At 38.1% G+C, this 14,343-nt stretch overlaps 1 protein-coding gene across 2 annotated transcripts in view; it reads left to right on the top strand.

The window, feature by feature from the left end:
• Positions 1-14,343, top strand: part of msraa (methionine sulfoxide reductase Aa) — an 82,594-nt gene that overhangs the window by 34,016 nt on the left and 34,235 nt on the right. For both annotated transcript variants that reach the window (XM_052095215.1, XM_052095216.1), the window contains exons 2-3: positions 11,263-11,331; positions 13,191-13,310. In XM_052095215.1, coding sequence (XP_051951175.1) covers positions 11,263-11,331; positions 13,191-13,310 — 189 coding nt within the window. The remainder of the gene's footprint in view (positions 1-11,262; positions 11,332-13,190; positions 13,311-14,343) is intronic.

Here is a 14,343-nt window from a genome sequence, read left to right as displayed (position 1 = left end):
ATGGTTGCTACACCCCTGAAAAAGAGAAAAAAAATTTTTTAATGACAATATTGTATGATTGTACATAAGCACCATCAAGTTCAAAAACGTTTTTAATAATCTAAGGCCTGTCGGTTGACATCAATCTTTCGTTTGTCTATTTTGAATTAAGCCGAGCCCTGATGACTCTCCAGAGTGCTGGGACCATGCCGAAATGTTTTGTGGTGCTAGACCACAGTATTATATCCTATCATAGCCCCTGCTGAGGAATCAATGCAGCTCGATCCCGCCGAGTCTCGTCTGTTTGGATGCTTGATGGTGCCTACAAATTGGCCATCCTGACTCAATGACGTATTTTAATGGCTCATTTAGGCCTTATCTAACAATCAACTCTCCTCATCATTCTAGGATATTTTAAAATGTGTAATTATCTTGCCCTTTCAGAAAATAAAAAGAGTCAGAATTTGTTTGAATGCATTTCGATATAGAGAGTGTGTACGTGGAAATCAAAATGCAACAAAATAAATCTGCATGAGCATGTTTTGTTTATTAAATGATCTCACTCTGCATGTGAATAGACAAGTGTGGCTCTCTGCATAGTTTTTATCTCCATTAGCAGTCGATTCGTTTATAACAGGTGAACATGCATGAATATTGACAGGGTTGTGTGTATGTGCATGCATATATCAAGGAGTGTGTGTGCAAGGGCACAAGAGCAAGGGTTGAAGGTGACTGGCTTTTCAGAATGGCCTTTTTAATCGAGTATAAGTAATTAACCTCCTATAGTGAACCACGTTGAAGCAATTTTCGTAGAGTAGAACTGAAAGATATAAGATAAAACAAAACAAAGAGTGAAACCAGAGATAAGCAGGCGGATTCTGCAGATGTGTGAATGGTGACTGGAGTGGTGGTGGCGTAGTGGGCTAAAGCACATATCTGTTAATCAGAAGGTCACTGGTTCGAGCCCCACGGCCACCATCATTGTGTCCTTGAGCAAGGCACTTAACTCCAGGTTGCTCCGGGGTGATTGTCCCTGTAATAAGTGCACTGTAAGTCGCTTTGGATAAAAGCGTCTGCCAAATGCATAAATGTAAATGTAAATGTAAATGGTGACTTAGCGGTCATTTCCAAACATTCTGTTGTTTGTTTTCCACTGTAAGTCATACAGATTTGGAACAACATGAGGTTGAGTAAATGATGACAGAGTTGTAATTTATGGCTAAACTATCACTTTAAATAGAGCTGAAAGTATAATCAAAATATTTTATAAATGAACATGCAAAGATCATTGTGTTAAACGTGTTCATATTCTGTGAAACTCTTCAGGGATTTCTGTGGAGTTCTATGGAGCAAAATCAAGACTGTAATGGATCGGGAGATGTGTATGAATTGTATATGTGCGTATGCAAGTGCGTTGAAAGACTCAAGGTGTATCAAAACCAGACTGAAATGAGTTGGAAGAGGATCAAGTGGTATGGCTGCCATATTTCCACATGAGCAAATGAAATTGAGCCTAACTTACTATTGTGAGGAATATTCCTCCACGAATTGCATCTGAATTTATCCCCCCAAAAATTCTACGTTTTATGTCGTCTGTCGCCTTTCAACTCATTTTGTGTTTTGCACACATCTCCATCGAGGATCTCTAACAGGTCCTCTCTGAACTCCTTAGCCCTTTCTGTCTGCCGTGAAGAAGTGCTAATCTTTTTACAGATCCTTGGTTTGAGAAGAACTGTAGCCAAGCTAATTTCACATAATTTCTCCTAGCATTTACCTGCTGTTTGTGTTTGCCACTCACAAGTCTCCGGTGTAGCGCTCTGAGATCGTAATGGCTGTTGCCTGCATCAAGGCGCTCTCACTCTAAGATAATTGCTATTATGGTTCACAATAGCCGTAATGGTACTAACGGTCATCGGCAAGAAATGATGCAGCTGATGACGGCAACTGGTTCTGTTATTAAAAAAGAAAGAAGGCTACTCCAATCAGCCGCAGACTGCCATTAGTCTAGTATGCCCATTCATCAATTTCACTCTGAATAGAGGCAGGATGGGGGTGGAAGGGGATGGAGAGAGACGTTATAGGGGGAGGGGCAGCGAGGCACATGCTACCCAAGTCCCTGAGCTTGACGTCTGGCTGTGTGTGCACTCTGACTCCCAGGCCTCATGGGCCTGCTAATCTGCAGGCATGGCGGAAGACATTGGAAGGGGGAAGGAGAGGTGTGCGGCTGAGATAGCATATCGCCTTGCACACACAGCACCCGCTAGAGCCTGATCCCCCCTGCACAACCATTTCCAATTGCTTCTCACAGGCTCACTTGACCACAGAATGGGGAAAGACAAAAGCGCTGAGAGCTGCACTGTGGCTGGGCCTTTCTTCCTTTCTTTTTTTGACATACACCTCTTATACCTCCATAAGAGTCGTCTTTGAAGTTGCTTGGCTTGAGCTTTGAGCCAGCACTGTCTGTTTCTAATTTCAAATCCATCCTTCATTCAAACAGTGTTGGTCCCTTTAAGCTTCAAAGATTTGGTTTGTTTCAGGGGTCTGAGAGTGGTTTCTAGAATTTTTACTTGTATATAAATGCTCCAACTTTAAAGAAAACTGAATCTCTTTAAAGTAAAACTGAACCACTTATTGCAGTTTCATAGAGGTGACAGTATGAGGAGCATATCACATTGTTTTGTCAACTACACACAGAAACTAAAAGGTCTTTAGTTTCATGTGAAAATGAAGGTTAGAGGGTTGAATTGATGTGCCTTTTTTACAGGGTGTGTTAAAGTGAAGAAATTACAACATCATTTTTGTACTATAGAAGACAAATTAATATTACAATTAATACAATATTAAAGTAGTATTGGTTAAAAAATGAAAAGTAGACCACAATGAGATCTGAGCCCACTTGTATGGACGGGGACAGTGTGAATGCAAAGATAACAAAGTTATTTTTGGCTTGATTTACTTCTTTGGTCACTTAAAGGGATAGTTCACCCAAAAAATGAAAATTATTTAATTATTTGCCTTCTCTTATGTCATTCCAACACTGTAGGACTTTCTTTCTTTCATGAAATATAAAAGGATAGTTTGTCAAACTCAAAACATTAGGGTTTGGCAACCTCAGTCACCATTCACTTTCATTGCATCTTTTTCCATACAATGAAAGTGAATGGTGACTGAGATTCCTTTTGTGTTCTTTGTAAGAAAGAAAGATGTACAGGTTTGGAACAACATTAAGTGTGAGTAAATGACACAGAATTACATTTTTTCATTTAAAGGTGCTTTTGGTTCATTTAAAGATAACTCAAGTATGAAAACAGCATTCCTGTCAAGTAAAGCCTTTGATCGCAGTAGCAATCAAAGTATTGTGTTTTGGGTTTTTTTTATATAAGGGAATGCTATTGACTAGTTGCTGGCAGCCCTAGCTGGCAGGCTCTTTCCACTCCTGTGACACTGCCTGAGGTGTTATTGGGTGTTTGACCTCATTTTCCTCCTTCATTAAAGTCACAGCAGATAATCAATGTGTCTTGGCACAGCTACATTTGGCCTGGGTCTTTGTGTCACTCTCTCTTGCCTGTCAAAGCAGCATCAAGCCGACATCCACAGAGAGATGAAACTGTGTTATTGTTATTTATATGTGCCAATTGTTTTTGAGCACATTGTGTGAGTTTTGAAAAAGTCAGGTGACATGGCAGAATTGCTGGGCACTCGAACAAAATAAGGCATCCATCCATCCAAATCATTAAAAGTATTGTGCAGAAATTAACATTCACCAAGATCAGTGTCGGAAAATAACTTTTTTAATTAAGGGACAATATTTGCCCCTTTTTCAGGAGCATTTTTATCTTTATAATGGCATTTGTTTTTACCATAAAAACACAATGTCATCACTGTATGAAAAATACTTTCAAATAATTTATAGTTATAATACAGAACATTTTCAATCGAAGTAATTGTAATTACCTAAAAAAATCAAATAAAAAAAAATTCAACATCAACTCATATTATCGTATGATAATATGTTAAAGTAAAATCTATCTCATGATACAAACAAAAGAGGAGAATTCATTACGTGTTGAATTTTAGAGCCATTTTTGTCACTTTCGGTTGCATTTTTGCTCTGGGCCGACATTTAAGTTTTGACCCTGACAAAGATTAATAAATGCTGTAAAAGCATTATTTATTATTTATTCATGATAACTATGGCATTATCTGTTCATGTATATGACAAAGTGTAGCTGATTTAGATCTTAGTTTAATTGTTGTTTTGCCAACTGCGTGGCTAAATACAGTGCTGTACCAAATTATGTTTCCTTAAATATGGATTCATATTGTATTTGTCTGACAATCCAAGCTGGCTTTGCTTTAAGGAGCTCTACATATTTAAATTAATTTTTATAACTATGGTTTGCAGAGCTGAAATAGAGCATCACTAACTTGAAGAGCGTTGCGGAGGCAAGGGATTGGCTGGCAGAGAGTGCAAATGCCAGCATGGATAAAGACTTTCCCATGATTAGCCTCATTATTCCGACAGATTTTTCGGCTTTACGAAAAGGGCTCCTAGGCAGCCTAGTTATTTATCTTAAACCACGGACAGAACAGTCTAGCGAGAGTGGAAATGTTTGCTTCAGGGTTGGGACTGTCATGGTGCATGTCTTCCTTATTAGACTGCATGTGCCATACGATTCACCTTCCGTATAAATGTTAGATTTACATGTCAGTTATGTTATGTTATTCATGAAAACTAGCCACTTTTGATGAAAAGTTTTGTCAAAATCATATTGAGAATAATCAAAAAGTAGTTCTTGCACAAACTTCAGCTCATTGTGCAATGGAAAGCTTGAGGCATGCTCATGCAATGAAAATGTAATTCATGTGACTATTCTGTTGCAGGTGTTAATTAGTAGACAAATTTCTTGGAAGAAAGGCTTGAGTGAGAATAATTAAGTTTGTCTGTTTGTCAAGAACAAAATAAGAGGCTATAATACCAAAAATATGTTTTTGTGCTAATAATTTTCTTGGTTTTGATGAAAAAAGTATCTAACCACAGCTGTATACTTTAACTTGATCCTCTTGAAAATAATCTTTTTTTATCTATTAATGAAGGCCTGCCTCTTTTAGAAAAGCATAAAAAAGTGGGAGGGGCAAATCAAAGATCTGGGATGGTAGGGAATACTGTGGCACATGGCACTGGATTAAGAAGGGGGGTAGGGAAGACACGGAGAGGGAGGGAAGGATGTCCTAATGCACCCCTGCCCTCCCCCACCTCCTCCATTGTATCTTTCTTCCCCAGCTTTTTCTGCTGAAAGGAAAGCATGCCACGCTTAGATTTGAGCCATTAATATTCTGTCTCGACTCATTGTCTTTGCCTGCTGACATTTACATTTAGATTGTTTATCTGACTGTGGGGGGTGTCCGACCATTAATGAATATACTTCTGTTGTTCCAGAAAGGCGGCAATTACCGGCTCCTCGTTAAGATAATAAAAGTGGAGAGATATGGTAGGTGGGCATTAGCCATGGCAGAGAAAAGGCCTTGGTATAGTTGATCTTTTTTACCAACCGTAGTGAAGGAACAGCTAGTGGAACACAGAGGGCTTTGCGCCGGTTTCCCTGTCATTCTGCAGTCGCTTCGTCCCTTGTAAACACTTATAATAGCAGCTGCGTTAGTTTCTCCAACATGATTATATGGCAATTTGGAATGTTTCTTCCCTAAAATGAACCCCATTCAGCTGATTTACTCATGAGCGCCATCTCCCATCAGACATTTTTGTTTCCATTCAAGTGTGAACACATTTCCCTCTAGCACTGCTAGAGGCACGGGTTCTGGTCCTGTAGGAATCATGAAGTAATTATGTTCACATAAATGGAAAGTGCAAGAAGTTGTATTTTCACTCTAAAATTCTACTTTTACTCCACTGACACTCATGTTTGGATTAAGGCCCATTACACTCCCGGAGAATTCTTCTTCATTCAGTGGTAAAAAGAAGTTCTAAACACCTGATGGTATACTGTTTGTGAACATTCAAACACCGGTCACTGGTCAGCATTTAAAACCTCAAACTTATGTGACATAAAAATATGTTATCAATGACTTTATGCCTCACACTATTAGTAGAATTCATTAAAATCATGGTCAGTAAAAGAAGCGGTTTTAACTACTCGATGATGTTTTAAAGTATTATATATGCAGTAGAAAGTGTTTCATTTGTTTTATTTAGATTCTGAGTTCATGACGCTAATGTGCTAACATGCTATACACGGCCATTATATGCACAGATTACACTGTTATTGTAATTTATGATGACACTGATACTACTGCAAAGATAGGTTTATAAAAGAGTGTTAATATTCAGAATACAGAGAAAAGAATGGTGGTAGAGGCATATACAACTTCTTTTGGTGCCACTCTGTGGACATTTCACCAAGCTCACACATGCCCATCCTTTCAACAACACTTCCAGCTTCAGCCACTAGGGGCAATGATTCGAATTTAGGCAATCACAGACCGATTTCATCAGCAAAACTTTTAATCTACTGTTTGCTGAATTCACAGTGTGATCAGTCTCGTTTCCCACGGATGCATTGCAACAGATACAAAGATGCAAGCTGCTCTCTAAAACATGTTCATTCACACACAAGCAGCAGTGAAAAATGTATTATACTACTTCAAATGTGACCGGAAGTATGAAAAGTTTTCAATTCTTTAAATTTCAAAACATCTCTGCGATTTTGGATGTATTGAGTTTTTAAGTGGACACGAGCAATTTGCTGGTGCTCACTCAAGTTCAGAAAACCCTTCCAAACTGAACTGAATCCAGCCTAAAACAAGCCGGTTTGCTGGTTTTGACTGGTCTCCCAATTTGTCTGGCTAGTTTTAGATGGGTTTTGGCCACTTTTGAGCTATTTTCCCAGTTAAACCAGTTGAGCACCTGCTTGTCCAGGCTGGGAGACCAGCTTAGACAATCTAAAACAAATATAACATCAACCAAACTAACTAAACTTAGACGTCAAATGAACAACGTTCCGTTTCAAAAGTCTTAGTGTGAAAGCACCCTATAACACATATGTACCACATCACTGTCACCACTATTCCATTTGCATTTCAAAAAACACTCAATGATTTATCCAAGAGACAAGCTTCAAAGATTCTTTCAATTTAAACATCTACATTCTGAGGTAACACAGAGAGCCAGAGCTGAGTGCTTTGGATTGAACATGATGGAATGGGTTGAGGCGTAACCATAGACTATAGCTTTGAAATATAGCTTAGGTGAGTGCTGACCATTAGAAAGCAGGGGCATGGTGAGAGGGTAATAGAATGCTCTCTAACTCAGCGTGAGCAGTGGCCTGGTTACTTTTCTCACGTTGAAAGGCAAAAGTCCAACCACGATCCACCGCTCAACTGTTCCTTATTGTAAGGCTTTTGTGAGCTACTTTTCTTAGCGTGACGCACTGCAGATTGATAACACTATATCACCCTGTAACAGGGTGAAGGGGAAAGGAAGAGGCGAGAACCAGATGAAGCATCAAAGTAATATTTAATTAAACAAATAGACATAAACACAAACGCATACATGGCAGCTGTGTGTAGCTCTCTCTCTCCCAAACTGCCTCCTCCGGCTGCCTTTATCCCTCTCGTGGGCTTGATTAGCCCGATTAGGGGCAGGGCGTGCATCATCACGGCCTGGCCCCGCCCTCCTCCTTGCCACACACCCCATCTCTATGCACAGCAGTCCAGGCTTGAGGAATGTAAGGGGTATGTTCTGAATGGCATATTACCTACTTTATTTAAAAGACAGTTTGTATAGTTTGTATACTGTGCACAGTATGCCGATTTTCTGCATGCATGAAATACATAGGTGACCTACCATATTTTCCAAAATGTGCAGTATACAATAATGTCCGTTCCTGCAGCTCAACTTGTAGAGCATGGCGCTAGCAACGCCAAGGAACACATAGACTGATAAATTAATAATAATAACAATAATAAAAAATGTGTACCTTGAATGCATTGCAAGTTGCTTTGGATAAAAGCACCTGCCAAATGCATACATTTTAATGTAAATGTAATCATGCAACGGATCGAGGTAATATGACAACGATGTAGCATAGGGATCTGTGATTCTTGTTTACTAACTTGTCTTGTAATAGTCCATTTTTTGTTTATTTGAGTATAAGGTACATTATTATTATGTGATCATGTTAAGAGACGCCATCTCATTAAGAGTGGGTAGATATAAAAAACCATAGCACGGTGAGGAAGGCCTAGTGGTGAAATGTTTGTAATTGTTCCACAAGGAATGGTTTCACCCAGAAATGAAAATCTTTCATTTCATATATGGAACAACTTTTTAGTGCTAAAAACAATGCAGTTTTTTTGCTTGAACACACGAGCCACTGTACTTTTGGTTCCTTTTTAAGCTTTAAAGTGAGCCCCTATCAACTGCCATTTTATTGAAAAGACTGACCGGAAGATTAATTTATTTTTGTATTCTTCCGTGCAAGAAAAAAAGTCATATGGGATTGGAACAACATCATGACAGATAAAAAAAAATAAAAATTTGTTGCATAGTACTTTTTGTTATGTTTATTGTTGCATACTGCATCATGTTTCCCATACTATTGAAAAAAATGTACATGCACTACATGAACATATCCACTATAGACATAAAGTGCCCCCAATATTCACATTGGTATATGGGTTATTCACACATGAGAGTAACTTTGTATGTGCCAAAAGAAGAATACACAAACAAAGACCTATACTTCACATAGTAAAATACCCTGTAAGAGAGTGTCGAATGGCGAAATGCTCAGACAGATCAGCACTGGCAGTCAGAATGTAAATGTGATTTAATGAAGTCTGTTTTAATGCTTCTCCTCAGTCCACTTACACAGATTTGATTAGAGCACTGGCCTCCACAGAAAGCTTGTCTATTCACAGTGTTGTTTTGAGTGCCATTTCAATGTGAAACTGGAGAGGTTTACTGTGCCAAAAGTAGATTTTTACTCTGTTTTGCCACCAATTCCATTTAACACAGCTGAGTTTCAGGAAGCCCTTTGTGAAGCACACCCCTGACCTTGGATGCAAACATGTTTTATTGTTAACATGTTATACTGCTGCAAATAAAGGAAGATATGAATATGAAATATTAGAGTTGTACAATTGTACAGAGTGGTTTTCTGAGTTACCGTAGACTTCGACTTCGAAACCAGTCTGGCCATTCATGTTGACCATGGTCTATGGAAGGAAATGTCATCAACAAGACATTTCCGTCCATAGAATGCCACTTACTGGATATTTTTTTATTTTTGGCAACATTCAGAGTAAATTCTAGTGACTGTTGTGTGTGAAAATCTCAGGAGATCAGCAGTTGCAGAAATACTCAAACCAGCCTGTCACCAACTGATAAAGTCTACAGTAACTCAGATAACCGCTCTGTACAATTGTGGTGAGAAGAATAACATCTCAGAATGCTTTTCTGAGATTCAAGTTGGCACTGTTTTGACAGCATGAGGAGGACCTACACAATATTAGGCAGGTTGTTTTAATGTTGTGGCTGATCGGTGTGTGTGTGTATATATATATATATTAGAATATTAGACAGAGAATAGAGTCAACAAAGGACATTTCTTTAGCGGAACAAATCATAATTACCCCATTTTTCATTGTTCTACAAGCATGATTCTGTGGAGCATAATGGACTGTGCTTTCTGGGCACCGAGCTTTGAAGCTTTTCTCACATTGCAAAGTGGTTTAATCGCCACTTTGCAGATGTTACAGTGTAATTCTGAAATAATTTAGCCTTTTAGTACTAAATTACAGTGAACTGCTTTACGGCAGGTATGTAGGTTCACTGTCATTCTGGCTGTATTGTCATGGGAACATATTCAAATGTTCATTGAGAAGGAACGGCATGGCTGCACCCAGATGTTGAACTCAGTACCCTAAATTTATTCTAACCTAGGCCACGGTCTTCCTACACCTCTGCCCATCTGTATCCATGTCGCACGTAAAAAAAAATAGCATTCACATACAATAATCCGGCCAGGTGTCATTCCCTTCCCCCTCTTTAAAAAAAAAATTGCACGTCGATTGATTGGATGGATTCCGGCTGCTGGACAACGTGTAGGAATTAGTAAGCAAGTCGAACATCATTCGACCTTGGCTGTCCAAAATATAAGGCAGCTGCCTTGCTGCCAGTACCCAGTAAGTCAATGATTAAACGGCAAGTGTTTTTCTCTAGTCTGACCAGCTGAAAGTGCACAAAACCCATAAAACCAGCCAACAGAATAGACTGGGAGACCAGCTAAGACCAGCAAAACAGCTTAGGCTGGTTTAAGCTTTTTTTTTTTCAGCAGGGAAGTTGAAATAGTTATGGTTGGGCTGCACAATTAATCAAACAAATAATCAAATAAAAGTGTCAATTGTAGCAGTCCATGTAGGTCTTTAAAAAATTAGTTTGAGCATTGTAACCAATCACAGACAAGTCTGTCGCTCACTTTCTTTCTATAATTGATTCAAAATGTGAAAGACAGCTTTGTTTTTTTAAGCTTCAAAGAGGCTTCAAATTGTCTTGATTTAGTGATGTTTAAAACAGTAATTCAGGAACACAGCTCTCAGCTTGTTTTAAATGTGAAGACCTAATAAAGAATACAGCATGCAGTTGATCCAGCCAACTTAAGTATTTTAATGTAAATTCTTATTAATCCAAATTCATCTAAATTATATTATCATGGGAAATAATCATCAGTTATGATTTTTCATAATCGTGCAGCCCTAATTTGTGAATGAATTCACTTCTATCAACCTCTCCTTCAGAAGCCATTTTTATTCTTTCAACGAACCACCAAGCAGCACATACAGGTTTTCGAGATATGATGGGCAGGGCAAGAAACATCTATCTTGCCTTCAAAAACCAACAAGATGAAGGCGTCTTAGTTAGCAATATTACATTTAGACAGGCCTTATATAATGCCAGTGAATCGAGTATTTGTCAGCTTTAGGACAAAGGCGTTGTGTATGAATTTATCCTCTGACCTTCCCTGTATCCTTTTCCCGTCTGTTCCTTTTCCTGATAATCCTAAATGAGAAGATAACGGAATCAATCCAAAACTTATGGGTTGCAGTTAATGAGTTGCAGAAGAACACCACTGCTATCCCACTGGGAGTTTCTTCCCTACAGTGATGTGTAGTCTCTTGCCCATGGAAGTGCACATTATGAAATCCTGTTGACATTGTGTTGATTTATAAGGGCATTTTCTCCATTGTTTCCCTTGTGCCTTGCAGCCAAGCACGACGTGAACGGTAACAGGACAGTGCCACCATTCCCAGAGGGATTGCAGATGGTCCTATTTGGTAAGTGATCCGAGCTTTGTCGAGGTGTGTGTGTGTGTGTGTGTGTGAATATGTGTTGGGGGAGAGGGCCTGAATTATGTCATTGTGGTGTGGGGGTAGATCTAGCTAAGATGACTGGCATTGGGAGGTAATTAGTCCACCCCCAACCAAACAAAAAATAAACTCCATGATGTGCAAAACCAAAACTGGAAAAAGGGGAATGGTGTGTCGATTAATTGTAGAAGTCTGATTAGGATCTCTTTAATAAATGCATTTGTTCAACCTCTCTTTTTTCTTTATTTAGTCAGAAAACTATGTAATTCATCATGGCAGAGAGAAATTAAATGGCTGTTTTATCACAGGGTCCTCTATACAAATAATAATAATATTAAAATATGCGTGCAGTTTTTCAAATCACAAACCCCTCACTAATAGCAGTGAAGGGGAACTTATCTTTAACTCCACAAAATTGTCCCTTTTTTCCTTACCTCATCATCAAAGGACATTTGGGATGTTGACATGGAAATACTTTTGGGAAGTAGCAAGACATTTCATGCAGTGTGACATGCTATACTGCACATAAAATGTTGTAAAATAAATATTGTAATCAGCATTTTGCTTTTTATTTTATATTATTATTCATGCATATTTTAGCTTGATTCATATTTATTGAAAGACTACATAGAATATATATATTTTTTTACATGCACCACAGGACCATTTAAAATGAACTCGTGAAGGCAAAAGATGATTAAAAATTGTGAAAAACATAAAATAAATGGTGACCAGTTACAATAAATAAGATACAATACACTTTCCCTTATACATTAAACATTTTAACCTAAAATCTTGATGTTGGTTTCAAAAAACATTCCTTTGACACTACCCTATCCAAACGCATGATCGTATAGTTTTTTGCATTAATAGTCTTTTATTATAGTCTTATAGTCTTTGCATATAAGCGTCATTTTATAGACTTTGTATTTGGGGGTCTCCCTGGGCTAGTGTAATTGAGCTCTATATACTAGATTCTCCACCACACACCTTATGCTCACTTCTTCATGGCAGCTTGTAAATCAGTGAAATCTGGTCAAGCTGACTGTCGAGTACGTATTTTTTGGAGCAAGTGAATTACTCTCCACCCATGGGACATTGTGGTAGATAACAATATACTAGTTACCCTCTAATTTATTTTTACTGTTATAGGAGGAAAAGTATTGTTTGGTAATAAATGCTTACATTGGGTGCTAGTTTCATAGTGGTTGATATGTTTTTATTGGAGCTGAGTAAATCTGTGATGGAGGAGTCTTTAGTTTTATGGCACTGTACATTCATTGCTAAATACGAAGCTTTGACTTTTAGGGGGTTATTTAACACCAGTGGTAAGGAGCTAGGGGAGATACCAGCTGATCACACACACATATACACACTCACAGAAGTTTACTTAGCTATTTGAATGAGGACATACACTAGACTTCTATTGTTGATTATAATTACTATAGACAAACAGTAATCCTAACCCTAAAATTAATGTTTTTTTTTTTTTTTACTTTTATATCCCCAAAAGCAGATTTTGTCAGACTTGGCTCACTTTTGGGTACAGTTTTGTCCCCTAACTATAGCTCAGTATGTACACACACACTTACTGGCTGTAGGTCAAGAGAGACTGGGATCTTATTCAGATGCTACATCTCTGCATCATAAAAAACTGTTTAATTCACAAGAAAATATATTTATAGGATTTTGTTGTCATGATGATCTCAGAATCTAAGCAAAACAGATATATGGTGCTTTGTCACCATTTTGGGCTTTTCCAGAAAATTGGATAAAATATGAGCCATAATATTAGGAAATAAGGAATATTTATTGTTTTTACATAGGCATGGGCTGTTTTTGGGGTGCAGAGCGGAAGTTCTGGAAGCAAAAAGGGGTCTACTCCACCCAAGTGGGCTACTCCGGGGGTTACACCCCAAACCCTACCTATGAGGAGACATGCACAGGTATGTCCCCTAAATCACCTTCAATCTTATCAAAACTACAACCTCAAGTGTTCAAACTCTGAACCCATGTCTTACTCTATACCAGTTCCAAACCTGTCACATTTCAGTCAGTGAGCATCATGAATTGTGCATGTACTGATACTTCCATGTTCACCAAGCTAAAATGAATGTAATATGTCTGTATAAATAGTGGGAGTTTTTAAAAATCATGGCCTTGTAGACTTCAGATCTTCAGATCTCATTCTAAACGCACTGGTTAAAGAAACTAGTGGTGCTGCGTGGCTTCTTAGCAGCATCGATTGGCATCAAATGACAGTGCCAAGTTAGAAGTCACTGTGCTCTTTGGTATACCTCATTATACTGAAAATGTTTGTCTAAGGAAATTGAATGCTGGGTTTTAGTAATGGGTGTAGCTGAAATAGCCAAACCCGGTAATTAGAAGTATGGAAGCACATGGCTGGCATAATTCAATTTGCAATGTAATATGCAAAATGGCGATGTATTTCTCTATTTGAATTAACATTTTACATACATATGTGCAACATTTGGTGCAAAATTCTAATTCAATAATGTAATTTACATTTGCTATTTCTTACCATAGTTTTAACATTTAAATTAAGCATTCATTTGAATGCATTATGACTGGCAAAATTAAAATGTATTACCCAAACTGAATTGATATGTTTAATATATCCGTGCAAAAATTGGAGCAAAATTACATTTTTAAATGTAATTTTCCTTAAATGCATTAACACACAATTAAAACGATCTGAAATTGCATTTTCATTAATGCCTCAGGATGAATGTAGAAAAATTCAATGTGGATTTGAAAATGCATTTCAAGCTGATTGAATTAACATGCTCACCTCTCCAACTGTCAGTCATTACATTAAGGCGGGGCCAGCATCTCGCAAACCAATAGCATTGATTTAAAGTATGACGACATTGCACGAGGTGTGGTTTTTTCCACGTCAAGGAGCATGCACATTTCTTAAACTCGCAAACTTTAAAAGTGTACACAATCAGCACAATA

Source organism: Xyrauchen texanus, chromosome 28, assembly GCF_025860055.1.
Source record: "Xyrauchen texanus isolate HMW12.3.18 chromosome 28, RBS_HiC_50CHRs, whole genome shotgun sequence".
NCBI classification, from domain to species: Eukaryota; Metazoa; Chordata; class Actinopteri; order Cypriniformes; family Catostomidae; genus Xyrauchen; species Xyrauchen texanus.
The sequence above is the reverse complement of the archived record's forward strand: the minus strand, read 5'-3'. Positions and strand labels throughout refer to the sequence as shown.